Raw genomic sequence first — 14,392 nt, 5'->3', positions numbered from 1 at the left:
AAACGCTGGATTGCCCATACCATTTCTTTAGCTCTAGTTTCTTGGCCTCACTTCTGAGTCACACAGTAAACTGTGTGAAGACGTGTTAAGCCACAGGTAAGGGTTAGAATTCATTTGGAATTCAGTGTCGCCTGAGGTGATAGTCAGGCGCACAGACTCCCTGGCCTCAGTCTCACGCGTTACCGTTCTGGGGAGGCAGAGGCGATCACAAGCCAGGCAAAGCCGCCCCTCGCCCGGGGAGCTGGCCGTTTCCTCTGAGCACACGGTGAGACGCAGCGTGACACTGCGCGTTCTGTCCACGGGAGACGCGGTAGCCTGGGAACCAGCCAGCGTCATCCGTTCCGGCCACCCACGTTGTTCTTCAGGTTTTATTAAGTGATTATTTCTTCGCTCATTTCTCCATTGTCTAGATACTGATTACTAGTATACAAAATAATCAAAGGCAAGTTATTGGAAGGAATGCTACCATTTTTAAAATGTGCTTTGTTAAGATGGAAAAAAAAATCTATTAGACCTTCCAAAAGGATTTGGACCCTCTAGTGATAGCTTTGTGTCACCTCCAGGAATTCAAAAAGCAACCAGAGTAAGAAAAAAGGACCTCGTACTCCTAGCCCACCCCCTCCTATGCAGGAAGATATTGCTCTGGGGAAGAAATACAAAGAAAAGTATAAGCTAAAAGACAGGATGGAAGAGAAACCAAGAGATGGAAAGGACAGAGGACGGGATTTTGAAAGACAAAGAGAAAAACGAGACAAGCCCAGGTAATTAAGTGGGATTCTATGTTTTTAACAACCTTTCTTTTGTGGAATCTAAAATACTTTTCAGAAGCTTTTAGGCATTACTGTGATGGATTTTTTTCAGTGTTATTAAGTGTTGTATGTATATTTAATAGTTCCCATATTGAATTATGGGTAATTCAATAAACATTAACTTAAAGTTTCTGTTGTGATGAAAAGAACGGAATTCCCGGTCTTCCTTTTTAAGCGTACAGGTCAGTCAGTAGTGTTCAGTTATTTGCATCGTCCCGAAACATTTCTCCGGAACTTGGTCGTCCTGCAGAGCCGAAGCTCGAGTCCCGTGAAACAACCCCCTGTCCCCGCCCTGGCCCCCAGGTCCTCAGCCCCTGGTAGCCAGAACTCGACCACCTTAGATACTGCATCGGAGTGGGGTCATTCTGTCCTTCTGTGACTGGTGGCTTCACTCGGCCTGATGTCTCCAGGGTGCATCATCCGCGCCCACGTGCGGGGCGCGATTGCCCGCCGTCGCAGAGCTGAGTGGAGCCCCGTTGCTATGTGTTGGCCGCGCTTGTTCCCCCACTGGCCTGCGTGGGCCCGTGGGCGTGCCGTCCCGGGCAGGGTGTAGGGTGCTGATTGATCTTTCTGGTTCACAGGGTCTACGAAATGCTTACAGATCTGATAGGGATGTTTTGTCCTTGTTAGTTTTTTAAAATTTGTTTTCACATATTTTCATGAAAACAGTATATTCCCAAAGGAAAAGCAGACTCGTCGGAGTTCTCTCAGTCTCTTTGCTTTTGAGTTGTAGTAAGGGCAAGTGCACGAGCCCAGAATTTGCGGGAACTTGTTTCCTGGCTCTGCCGGTCACTTGAAGTGAGACCCTGAATGAGTCATTTGTTTTCCCGGAGCCTCTGTTTGTCCAGCTGTAACTTACGATGACATCGCCTCATAGGCTTGAGGTGAGGATGAAATGAGATAAAGCTTTAAAAATGAGCAAAGCGCTCAGTAAGTACACTCTACGTCTTTCTACTTCAGCAGTAAACTACAACACAGTAATAAGTTCAGAGGACGGAATTATTCACACTTTCTGCTCTAACTCTTCCATCCGGTCTTGTTTGGAAAAGAGTGTCCCCTGGCCTGTTCTTCATCGGAGCTGTTTGCCTCCTAGGTCGGCCTCCCCCGCGGGACCGCACCGCTCGCCCGTGTCTTCCCGACACCACTCGTCCTCCTCGCGGTCCGGGTCCTCGGTCCAGAGGCACTCCCTCTCCCCTCGTCGGAAGAGAAGCCCTTCGCCCTCCTACCAGAGGACGCTGACTCCGCCTTTACGCCGCTCCGCCTCGCCGTACCCGGCCTCACACGCCCTGGCCTCCCCGCAGAGGAAGCAGAGCCCCCCGCGGCAGCGCTCGCCCCCTCGCGAGAAGGGGCGGCACGAGCACGAGCGGGCCTCGCAGGCTCACGACCGGCGGCACGAGCGCAGGGAGGGTATGCGCCTGCGCTGCGTCTTCATTTCTTCCTCAGTTACTTACGTAGATTTTTTTTACTTTGAAACTGGGACGTTCAGATGTATTGTTACAATTAGGGTGGAAGAGAACTGTTACAGTAAGTCTTCTGTAACTCGGAGGAGAGTTCTCGGAGTGGTTGATGACATGGGAATGTGAGCTGTTAAAATACAGGGTCGGGCACAAGTAACGCCCTTTTGTATTACGTAAAAAATCTGTTACTACAAAATCATAAGCATGTAATTCTGTAACATAACAATATCACATTCAAGCACACCAGGTGACGTTTTAGGTGGGATGTTCAAATTGCAGCCCCTCTCGTGGGAGACGTTCACGTACCCCACCAGCCACACGCGGTGGTGCTACTTCCCCCGGGCCCTGGGTGTATGAGTAGGCCTTTAAATGTGTACTGAGTTGGTGTTTCCTTTAAGATGTGTTACTTAGTACTCAAGTTCTAGAAATTTTTGGCCATTTTATTCTTAGTGCATCCTTCACATTGCTTAGTTAGTTCTTTAAAAACGAATGAAAAAGAAGGAGGTGGTGGAACCAAAAGCAGCAAAGCAGAGGGCAGAGGTTGAAGGCATCGGAGGGGTTTTGATGAAGAGGTGAGTGTTGGGGGGATATTCAAGGGTCAGTGCATGTCACGTGATCAGGTTTTCAGGTGTAACTCAGGAAGGAAGTAAAGTAACCAAGGTCATTTTCCTGTCTAGATCTCTGAGAATTAGGTTTGGATTGGCTGCGCCCTGTTCGAGATGAGGTGCTGTCATCACGTGACAGTGGAGCTCAGTATCTCGCATCCGCTGCTCGTCTCAGCTTCTTGTCCCCACTCACCCGCCTTGACAGGCTTTTCCTGAGTACAGTGACCGCTCAGGAAGCGCTTGCTCAACTCTGTCTAATGGCATCAACTCTGACAGTGGCATCTCTGTCTAATACGCACGTTGAGAGCCTGCCTCTGAGTGTAGTGTAGCAGTTTCCCATGAAGCATGTTGAGCTTAGCTGTTACTCTTTCCTGTTAGCAGTGCAAGCAATAATTAACAAAGATTTTATTTAATTACTTTTAGAGGGAGGGGAAGGGAGGGTGAAAGAGTGGGAGAGAACCATCCATGTGTGGTTGCCTCTTGCACTCCCCCCACTGGGGGACCCGGCCAACTGGGAATCAAACTGGTGACCCTTTGGTTCACAGGCTGGCACTCAATCCACTGAGCCACACCAGCCAGGGTAAAGTTTTTTTATTCAAGGAAATGATGAATGCATGGGTAGGGACCAGAGAAGCACCCACTTTATAGAATGGGCTCTGTGTACCTGGTTTGGGAAGCAGATCCGCACATCAGTATTTATGGAACATCGGTACGATAGAAAGATTCTCTTATACCTATCCACTAATTTTAATAAGAGATTTAGCAGCTAGAGTTGGCCAGGAATATAGTATTCATTCAGCAACTACTTACTGAATAAAAACTCTTTGTGATTAAGACACCTGGTGAAGAGGAACAGCATGCAGTCGGGTGTTTCTAGGATCGCTGTTTTTGTGGTAAGAGTGGCTTGTGTTATAGGAAGAATCGTATGTGTAGGTCCTTTTAAGGAGGACATTTCTTTAACGTTCCATGCAAGAGACGTATGTTCTCTGCTTGGATGTCATTCCTGAAATAAGAATAGTGTTAGTGGAAGAATGAGGGGTAGGTAAAGAACAAAATGTAGTACTTAGATATATTTGTAAAGACAGGTGGGGCATATGGAAAAAAGCATTAAGTGAACATATTTTGAGGCACCGTTGGTATTGGAGGAGGACTGGAAAGAAGCAACATATTCAGAAGACAGGACAGAAACATATCGGATCCTTGCCTAGTGCCTCTGTCCCTGAATGGCCTTTGTGGACAGAGGCATCTGGGTGCAGGACTCGGCAGGGCAGAGAAGTTGTCGATGTGAGAATCTGGAGGGCTTGTGGGGACTGTGTCTTTGGATGCTTGGGAAAGTCTGTGGACCGACACCCCTGGAGACACAGCGCAGAGGGGGTGGATCAGTGACGGCCTGGACATAAGGCTGGCGTGCGCCTGGGGGGCCGGCGGTCTAAAGGCAGCGCCAGAGCAGCCCACCGAGGAGCCCGGGTTTAAAAAGGCAGTGTCTGTTCTTTGAGTTCTCTCGTTAGTTCTCTGGTGCACGTCAGGTTACGCTGTAACCCATCTGTGACTGTCCTAGACACTTCTAAAGGCTGCTTTCTGATGTTCGCGAGTTCCCACGAGGTGTTGGGTTAACTAAGCCATTTCAGTCTGGGTCTCTGTTTCTTCATTTATGCAATGACAAGTTTGGATTAAATAATCAGGTTCATTCCAACTTTTTAATAATTAAAATCGCTAATTTATTTTTCTATGAAATCTTACAAAATGCTTTAAAGGGAAAGCTTTAAAGACACAAGTGTGGTTCCAGTAAATAGAAAAGAGAAGACCAGCATCTGTTTGCCAGCTGGCTTCCTCACTGTGGGCCACTCCAAGCGCTTGACCACGCCCGAGGAGGCCCTGTGTGGCCCAGTCCGGCCTGGGGTCTGCCTGGGGCCTGGCCAAGTGTTCCTAAAGAGGAAGACATCAGTGACAGGAGGTCAGCTTATTTGCTTCAGTTTTTTAAATGTAGGGGTAAATTGAGGCAGGGGGAAATCTTATTTAGAGTTTACCCAATTAAAGCAATTATCTTAGTGTTAGTCAAATTGCCTTTGGAACTTTAGCTTTTGGATGGATTTAATTTTAAGTGACCATGTTTTCTCCTTTTGTTTTCTGCAAAGAACATGAATTACCATTGTAATAAAATCTTAAAAAGCTCCATATTAAACATATTATTTAGTTTCCCAAAATTTCATAGAAGGAATTACATTTGATTTCCAAAATTGCATTACAGAGACTCGAGGCAAAAGGGATAGAGAAAAGGACGCGAGAGAAGAACGGGAGTATGAACAGGAACAGAGCTCTTCCAGAGACCACAGGGAAGACCGAGAGCCTCGAGATGCTCGGGATCGAAGAGACGCCAGAGATGCTCGAGACCGAAGGGAGCTGAGAGACTCCAGAGACGTTCGGGACTCTAGGGAGATGCGGGACTACAGCAGGGAGGCCAAGGAGAGCCGGGATCCCAGAGACTCGCGCTCCACTCGGGAGGCCCACGACTACAGGGACCGGGAAGGTCGGGACGCTCATCGGAAAGAGGATGCCTACCCGGAGGAGTCCCGAAGCTACAGCAGAAACCATTTGAGGGAGGAGAGTTCCCGTGCAGAATTAAGGAGCGACTCCAGAAATGAGTCCCGGAGTGATATGAGGATGGGCAGGAGTCGGGGGAGAGGCCCAGAGCTGCCTGAAAAGGGTAAGGCTTTTGACTTGTTTGTTAACTGTGCCTCGTATGCTTATATAGAAATTGTTACATCTCCTGAGATTTCTTTTCTAAATGTATCATTCCTACCTTCAGTGTCATTATTTTGTTAAAGCAATTTTCAGTTAATTGAATTGGTGAGCTTTCCTATAAATTCTGAACAGGAATGGTGAGCTGAGGTAGCGAGAGGTAAGCGGGCCTGACCAAGACACTGGGTAAGTCACGTCCTGCCTCCAGTCTTGGTGAATGTGAAACATTCGGAAAACTGCTACCAGGCCACAAAAAGACTCAGAAGGAAGTAATTTCTAATGAACAGGAATGTGTGTGTGTGAGATGAAATTAGCGTTCAAGTGGGGTTAAAATGGTGGGCTTTCAAAATCAGTGATGTCAGAAATGACCAATTTGTGTATACGTCAGTATCGGTACTCGCTTTTAACCACCTCGTACGATCACATATCAGGATCTTGAGCCCTTTTTCTTACTTTCCCGAGAGCGCTTGTCAAACCCAGTAGCTACCTATCTAGACGTGCTGGACTGTCTCCAAACGGCTTGGACGGAATGAGCTTTGAACTCTCTCTTTTTCCTTCCACCTGCTTCTCCCCCTTCCCCAAAACACCGCTGCTCGGTCCGACCACGGTTACTATTTTTCTTGGTCCTTTGATCTGTCTTGTCAATACTACTCTTCACGTTAAGCTGAAGGCCCCTCACCTTCTCCTTCGTAGTTGTCTTGGCTTTTCTCAGGGGACTGTTGGGCAGATGCGGTTTCAGGCCAGTGAAATCCACCGCTATCCCTGCATCCAGAAGCTGCCTGCAGTCCAGCCACACAGAGTGGGGACCAGGTGCTCTGAGGGAGGCCACTGGGTGCTTTTGTGGCTTTGTTCCCCTCCGAGTCATGGCCTCACCTCTGTATCTCCATCCCTGCCGCTGGGCTCAGCTGCAGCCTCCACTTGCCACTGAGGGGGGGTGTCGGGGGGCACTTCTGTCTCTCCGGTTCTCAGGGCTGTGGGAAATGTGCAACTTAGTCCTACACTCCTTGCAGACGCTGCTTCTGGGGCCGATGCCGCTCCGGGAGGGTGAGGGGAGGCAGCCAGGCTTGTTGGCTGTGTTTTCCTATAGGGCAATGGCAGCCACTGTGGTGCCTGACAGCCATGGCCCTGCCTCCGTGCTCCCTCTCTGCCCAGGTCACTGGGTTCAGCCCAGGCTACCGGCCCGCTCCAGCAGGAGCTCTCCCCTCATCGTACCTCTGCTCCTCCAGGCTGCGGCGAGTGCAGCCGCAGTCTCATTCCCCTCCGCTCCCGGGGCCCAGGGCCTGCAGTGAGCTCCTTGCTGTGTCCTTGGCACCGCTCCACTCCTCCCCCCTCCTCCCGCATTCTCACCTGCTTACCCGCCTTCCGATGTTTCAGTGGGTGGATCTCTCAGACGTCTTTGCGTGGTGAGCAGGCAATCCTTGTTGCCTTCTAGCTGCTCCAGTTGTTGTAACTTCGACAGGGTACACCAGGGGCCCTCTGACTCCACTCCACAGATTTCTCTTTGTTAGTATTTGTTCGATACGCCTGTTTGCATCCTTTCATGCTTTCTGTATCTTTTTGTTTTAAATATGACTCTAAACAGTGTAGTTAGACATATGTTAGACTTACGAGGTCTGTCCAGAAGGTATGCAGCCATGTCCTATGAAAAATAGACACATTTACTGAAGAAGATAATCTTGCCGTGAGGATCAGTTTCCCACATTTTTTAACAAAGTTTTTAGATACCACTTAATGTCAACAAAGTACCTTGCTTCTATACTGGAATGCTTGTACCATAAACTGTAATGAAAGCAATAATGTGTAACCACATTTTTACTGTTTCATTGTATTTCTGTGAGTTAGATATGACTCAATAGTGTTTATGTTTTATTTTGGTTTTTGAGGGGTTAATTGAAATGTGTGTTCTTGCTTTGTGGTTTCATTGTAGGTGAGGGTAACTGGGACTTAGCTTACCCAAGTCAGTTATTAGACACCTTAGGTGTTTGATCAACAGTGGATAACCTTTCCAACAACGAGTAGCCCACTTTGGGATCGAAGGAAAAATGCCTTTGCCTGGATGTGTTTTGGTGGGAGAGACTGTGACTGATGGGACCGTCGAATACAGTGTCTCCGTAAGCATTCGTGTGCGTCTCCTGTTTGTTCAGGGAGCCGCGGCACGAGGTCGTCCCAACTTGACGGTCACGGAGGTGGCAGCAACTATCACGACAGCTGGGAGACGCGCAGCAGCTACCCTGAGAGAGACAGGTACCCTGAGAGAGACGGCAGGGACCCGCCGAGGGACTCCTCCTTCGAGAGAAGACACGGAGAGAGGGACCGCCGAGACAACCGAGACAGAGGTGTGTCAGGGGTCTTGTTGGTCGGGGGCCGCGTCGCTCAGGGGAGTTGTTTTCTTTGTCAGCCCGCGTTCAGTGTGCCTTTTAATGGAAGATGCCTTGTAAGACTTGCTTGTTGACACATTTGGAACTACTACATTTGTTCTCAGAGTCTTCCTTGTTTACTTGGTGTGGGGGAGTGTGCGAAGCTAACTACCAGTACCTGGTAGGCGGTGCGGTAGAAACTGCGGCAGTAGGGGCCTGCACACTGCTAGCGCTGAGCTGCCCTGCTGTGTCGCTCCTCTTACCCACGTAGCTCACAGCCCTTTAAAAGGTGGAGATTTGGGGTGCTGCTCTGGCATTTCTGATTCAGGAGATACTTAAACCTTCTCGTCCGTGCATCCTGGCCACTCACTCACTGGCTTACAAAACTGTAAGGACTGCCAAAGAGGGACAAGAAAAAAGTCACAATTGTAGGCCTGGGGTTGTTGGGAGAAACATTTCATTCACGTTCCTTCCTGAGAAGATGCAGTGCTTGCTTTAGCTCGTCTTACATTCTTGTATATCTTAAGCGAATAAACATTTTCTGGTACTCTATTAGATGATCTCTTAAATCAATTTTGAAGCAAGATTACTAGAAGCTATTTAAGAAGGGTGATGAGTACTTTCTTTCACAAGCTTTTATTGTCTGTATATATCGGGGCCTTGGGCATTGAAGATGTTACGGAAGTCTCACTAACCTTGGCTGATACGAAAGTAAGGCTTACTGTGATGCCGAGATTGCTATTGTACAAGACTTGATGGAGTAGGGGGTTGAATGTTGATGCTTCACAGTGAGCTGAATCAGAGGTGATGCCGTGTGTTGACATGGGAATACTGAGAGGAGCGTGAAGTCTGCAAGACAGCGCACGTGGGGCGTGTAGGAGAGAAGACACACGGGGGTCAGAGCGGTTGGGTGGGGTCTGTTGGGGTGAGCCCCGTGCATTCGGGTTAGAACATGTGTGTGACTTCTTTAGTCACAGAGGAGGCTGGGGTGTGTGTGTTCTGTGTTTGTATCTGAAATTGTCTCTTCCCTAACACTGACTCACCTCTCTCTGCACAGCGACCTGGTAATACTTCTTTTATATCTTTTTTCCTGACTTCATATCCGAGCTCGGGTTTTCCTTGTGTCATGCTTGAATTCAGTAGTGCATTTGGTTTAATTTTACATTTAGTTCAACCACACATACATTGAGTTACCAAGAATTTTGATAGTTGCTTTATATGTATTCTCTAACTTAATGTCTTTTACAATATTGCCAGAGAATATAGATTTTAAAAGTCCTTTAAAGTCCTTTTATCTGTACAGCATCTCTGTGAGTATAGGTGTAAGGAAGTTGCTGTTTTATAATTTAAGAGATTTGGGCTAAGAAAAGGGGAGCAATTTTTCTAGTATTATAGAGAAGTAAGTTCCAGAGCTAGAATTCAAAGTTAGTTCACTGCAAGTCTTGTTCTTTCTCTGCTTCACTTTCCTGTAACTCCTTCACTAAATAGCATTTGCATTGTGGAGAGGGAAGAATGTTTTTGAGGTTGGCGGCACAGTCTGCAAACGTGTGCGGAGGCGCCAGGTGCTTGGCCAGGTTCCTGGAGCGCAGTAGCCCTGCGGTTGTGGAACTTAATAGCGGTGATGATAGTCCCCCCGAATGAAACAGCTATTCCGTGCTGCCAGGGAGACACGCATGGACCCAGATAGAAATAGCGGATGAGAGAGGGACCTTTTTTTTTTGTCTAGATAGAGTGTTTGTGAAACATGGGGAGGCGGTGACATTTACGCAGAGCCTAACTACAGGAGAAGTGGAGGATGAGAACGTTCCACGTGGAGGGAAGAGCATGTGCTGGCTCCCTGAGATGGGAAAGCTTACACGTCTCAGAGTTTGAAAGGGGACCAGTGTGTGACTGGAGTCCGGTGACCAGTAGGGAGGTTCCCAGGCACCTTGCTCTGTGCTCAGGAATTTAAATCTTCCCTTCAGTTCTTCACAGGCTGATTAGGGTGCAAAGAGGCAATTGGAGTGTGACGCATTCTACAACTATGTAAAGTTCTGTGGGAGGACAGAGGAGCAAACAGGATTCTCGGGATATCCAAGGAAGCTTCATAAATAGGGGACACCTGAATTAGGGTCTGGAAGATAGTAAGAGGAGCCGAAAGGAACAGTGGAAGGAGCACTCTGCCGGGAGAGGGTGCGGCACGTACAGACACAGGGCTGAAGGAAACGTGTGTTCTGGAGTAGTGAAGAACTGGGAGGCTGGGGTAGAGGTCCGCCGTGCTTGGTGGAAAAGGAAAGAATTGATGAGAGCTCGTAGGCCAGGGTGTCAGCCTGCAGGCTGAATGTTTTGGATTTAATTGCCATTTCGCTACCTAGAAGGTAACTGCATTTAAGCAGGTGGAAGAACAGAGTTTTCATCAAAAAAGTGTCAGAGAGTCAGGGAGAAGACTGCAGTGCAGACCCAGGATGTCAGCCAGGTAGACTGGGTGGCAGGGATGTCCAAGGAGGCTTGTCGGAGTCGGAGTTAATTCCAGTTGTAGGGGCGGGGGAGGGGACGGAAGAAAGGAGTGTGCGAGAGTGAGGTCGATGGTGCCTGAACGAGACAGCACTCTGAGAGTTCTCACGAATGGGTGTGTCACTCACCAAGGCAAAGGGAGTGTGTAACAAGAAGCACCTCTTCAAAGAACACATCTTGGGGGCAAGATAGAGAAGATCGTTTAGACATTAGTGTTCTTATGGTCTTCCCATTTTCTCTAAAGTAAGAAACATTGTCCTTTGTTTGGGAAAATAGACTTTTTATGTCAAAAGAGAGTGTCTATTTCCTTATTACTATAAGTTGCAGGATTGAATTTGTTTCACCTTTTTTTAAATCACTGTGACATTAATATGACCCCAAAACCAGGAAGTCAGACAATCAGATAGCATTCCAAGAATCAAATAGGGCAGGAAAACCATTTTAAATTCAAGTTTCTGCAAAAGTAAGAAAGGGTTTCAGAGACCTCACTTCTAGTGCTAATGTTCCAATGTACTTAACCGTCTCTCTGACACTGGCAGCTGAACTGGTGGGCCACAGTTTCCGTGTTTTTAAGAAGAAAGGGAGGAAGGGGGCTGGACGAGGCTTGGTTTTATGTTTTAAAATTTTATGAACTTTTGTTCTAAAGAGTATATATGGATAATTCTTTTATTTGTGGTAAGAAAGGAAATTCAAATTAATATATTGAACCCGTCCCTAGAAATACCCTAAAATTATTCTGCTTACTCAGTCGGTGTTAGATGCGCCACTTGCGAACCTGTTGGCCAGGTGATGGCACGGCCTTTGCAATTAGCGGGTAATGTTACATGATGTAAAAGTGCGGGCGCCACAGCAGCCTCGGCCCCGCCACAGTGGCCTGGTTCTGCAGGTCCGTGGAAGAAGTCATGCCATGATCCCAGACTAATTTACTGCTCAAGTGAGCATTTGGGCATCATGCATTAATTTTCTCTGTGTTTACATGAATTGTGATTGAAAAATATTATATATATAATGTGATTAGATTATTATTAATATTCTAAGAAAAATAGCTCTTCAACTGAGTAATCAGTTCTATAATTAAATCTTTTCATTTATTAGTAGTTATTATCAACCTGTCACTAATCTAAAACACTTTTTATATTTAATTATTTCAAGATTACAAAGCGTCAGTACCCTTAATATTTTAGTTTATAATAAATTGATGTTGCAGCAAAAATATCTGTTTTGTTCTACTATATTTTCTTCACATATTAGCTGCACTTTGATGTGTATATATTTTTGCCTGAAATAGAGGTGTGACTTACGAGGGAAATTTTTTTTTTCCTTCAGCTCCTATGTTCTACACCTCCTGCTGCCCCTATCCTTTGCCACCAGTGTTCTCAGGTCCTGCTGGGGGGACAGAGAAGATCAGAGGTGAAGGGTAGAGATGGCAGAAAGTGGGGTCGGAGCAGTGGGCTGGAGGTAGGGTAGGGGGCATGCAGAGGACAATCAAAGGTGGATCAGCGGGAGGTGGGCGGGCGGTTGATGGGGAGCAGAAAACATGTTAGTTAGGGGCCAATGGAAATTACCTTTAAGAAAAAAAACATTTTTAACATCTAGGGGTGATTACTTGGATGATTAAATTAAAAATAAAGATAGTATCTGATTTATATTTATTGTCACTGTGACCCTATACACAGATAAAATCTAAGATTTGCCATACTGTCTTACCAACAGGTTATGTGTCAAATTAATCATTGACAAAACTTGATTTTCATTGTAGATCAAAGACCAAGCTCACCAATTCGACATCAGGGAAGGAATGACGAGCTTGAGCGTGATGAAAGAAGAGAGGAACGAAGAGTAGACAGAGTGGATGATAGAAGAGATGAAAGGGCGAGAGAACGAGATCGGGAAAGAGAACGGGACCGAGAGCGGGATAGGGAGCGGGAGCGTGAGCGGGACCGGGAAAGAGAAAAGGAGAGAGAGCTAGAGAGAGAGCGGGCTAGGGAGCGGGAGAGGGACAGAGAAAGAGAAAAGGAGAGGGACCGTGAGAGAGAGAGAGATCGTGACCATGACCGCGAGAGGGAACGAGAGAGGGAACGAGAGAGGGAGAAGGAGCGAGAGCGAGAGAGAGAAGAGAGGGAGAGGGAGCGAGAGCGAGAACGGGAGAGGGAGAGAGAGAGGGAGCGGGAAAGAGAGAGAGCCAGAGAAAGGGAGAAAGAGCGAGAGCGTCAGAGGGACTGGGAAGACAAAGACAAGGGGCGAGAGGACCGCAGAGAAAAGCGAGAGGACCTCCGAGAAGACAGGAGTCTGCGAGATGGGCACGACGAGAGAAAGTCCAAGTGAGTGTGGTTGCGGCTCGGTTCTTTGGTTAGCTTCCAGGAGAGAGTTGAGAAAGTTTCACTAAATGCTTTTCAGTGTGACCCTGATGTCTTCTTATGTATTTGGTGTTTAAATTTTTTTAATTGTCTGGGAAAAATAGTTTTTTCATTCTCCTATTTATGTATTGAGGGAATGTGATTAAGCATTCTTATTTAAATTACTTTTTTGCTGGTACAGTGACTTAACTCACCTGCTATAGATTTGTTTTTAACAGGAAACCAACAGAAAAGTGATAGAATCGTTGAACTTGAATCACATCTACTTTATAACTAGTTCATGGAGTTGACTAGTTACAAGAGATGTTGCTGGTGCAACTCCTGATCATCCTTCACGATTTTGTGTTCTGAAAGTCTGGAGTTGCTCCCCCTGGGCTGCGGAAGCACTCACAGTGTCTTAGCACTGGGGGAGTTTCTGTAACCACTGTGTGACAGGGGGAGGGGCACGGGGGTCCTCTCTTGGGCTGTGGAGTATAGTAGGTAAGTGGGGACAAAAATGTGTTAATCTATTTGCTCAAGTATCCCGGAAGTTAGGGTCACCTTTCATATGTCCCGATGAACCCACACCCTCAAAGAGAGCATCAGGAGCGGCGTTCTTCCCTTCCTCCACGGTGTCTTCCGCGCCAGTCCAGGCTCAGGAGGGTTTCTCCAGATCGTGGCTGAGACAGCCTGTGGGCTCAGCAGCCCTCTGTGGGGGGCGCCCACTTGTTGAGGAGTAGACCAGGGAGCCAAGCCAATCACTGTGGCCGCGGGGATTTGGACTCTGGTTGTGTTTGAGGTTTTACAGGCACAAAACCAAATTTGTTGGAGTTCACTGCCCTGTAAGGCACGCAGCTGGGATGAAGGTGTGGTTAAGTCTGAAACAGACTGTGGAAGTATTTTATGTATCTTCGATTTCTTGGAGTCTGCCTCCAGCCCATTCACCTCACGGAAAAGACAGACTGTGCTTTAGGCCTTTTTCCATCGTTACTGTTGTGGATTGTGGTTACCGACCAACAACAGAGCACAGAAGTGGCGGCTTCTTCCACTAGTTCTGCAGCCAAGATATTCTGTAGTTCACCCTCATTTTATTAGAAGAAAAATCTTAAATTTACATAAAAATCAGATGCTACCTTTAACATATGTGGGCACATAATGCATATTATTTTTCTTATTTCCAATGAGCTCTTCAGCTCTCTTCTCATGTTAAAATTCTGAAATCTGTCTTTTAACTAATATGCATCCTAAGCTTTGATTAATATTTCTCCATGTTCCTGATCTCTGCTTATAATAGCAAAAACTTCTTGTTGTTTTTTTGTGTGTTTTGTTTTGTGTGTGTGTGTGTGTGAGACTGGGCAATCCAGGAATTGATAAGGACCTCAAAGGCTTGGCCAGACAGCTCTGTGACAGCAGCTGCTCCTGGGAGGTTGTAGCTGGATGTCTTCGTCACCTGTGTTGTCATCTCTGGAGTTGAAGCTGTGTAGCACTTTTTTAAAACCACTGTTAATATAGAAGGCTTGCAGACTTGCGACAGTATTTATTTGACTTTAGTTTTATTTCTATAGTATTCTATATAGTTTTATTTCTTCATGCTTT

General features: G+C 46.9%; 1 protein-coding gene across 6 annotated transcripts in view; it reads left to right on the top strand.

The window, feature by feature from the left end:
- ZC3H13 (zinc finger CCCH-type containing 13) overlaps nt 1-14,392 on the top strand; it is a 43,400-nt gene that overhangs the window by 13,574 nt on the left and 15,434 nt on the right. For 3 of the 6 annotated variants that reach the window (XM_053916472.2, XM_053916471.2, XM_071220183.1), the window contains exons 8-13: nt 564-761; nt 1,903-2,216; nt 5,120-5,575; nt 7,755-7,946; nt 11,787-11,870; nt 12,220-12,781. In XM_053916472.2, coding sequence (XP_053772447.1) covers nt 564-761; nt 1,903-2,216; nt 5,120-5,575; nt 7,755-7,946; nt 11,787-11,870; nt 12,220-12,781 — 1,806 coding nt within the window. The remainder of the gene's footprint in view (nt 1-563; nt 762-1,902; nt 2,217-5,119; nt 5,576-7,754; nt 7,947-11,786; nt 11,871-12,219; nt 12,782-14,392) is intronic. The other 3 variants (XM_024568544.4, XM_053916474.2, XM_053916473.2) reach the window with 2 other exon arrangements.

This window comes from Desmodus rotundus, chromosome 13, assembly GCF_022682495.2.
Source record: "Desmodus rotundus isolate HL8 chromosome 13, HLdesRot8A.1, whole genome shotgun sequence".
Taxonomy (NCBI): Eukaryota; Metazoa; Chordata; class Mammalia; order Chiroptera; family Phyllostomidae; genus Desmodus; species Desmodus rotundus.
Note: the sequence above shows the minus strand (reverse complement) of the source record. Positions and strands in the feature narration are given on the sequence as shown.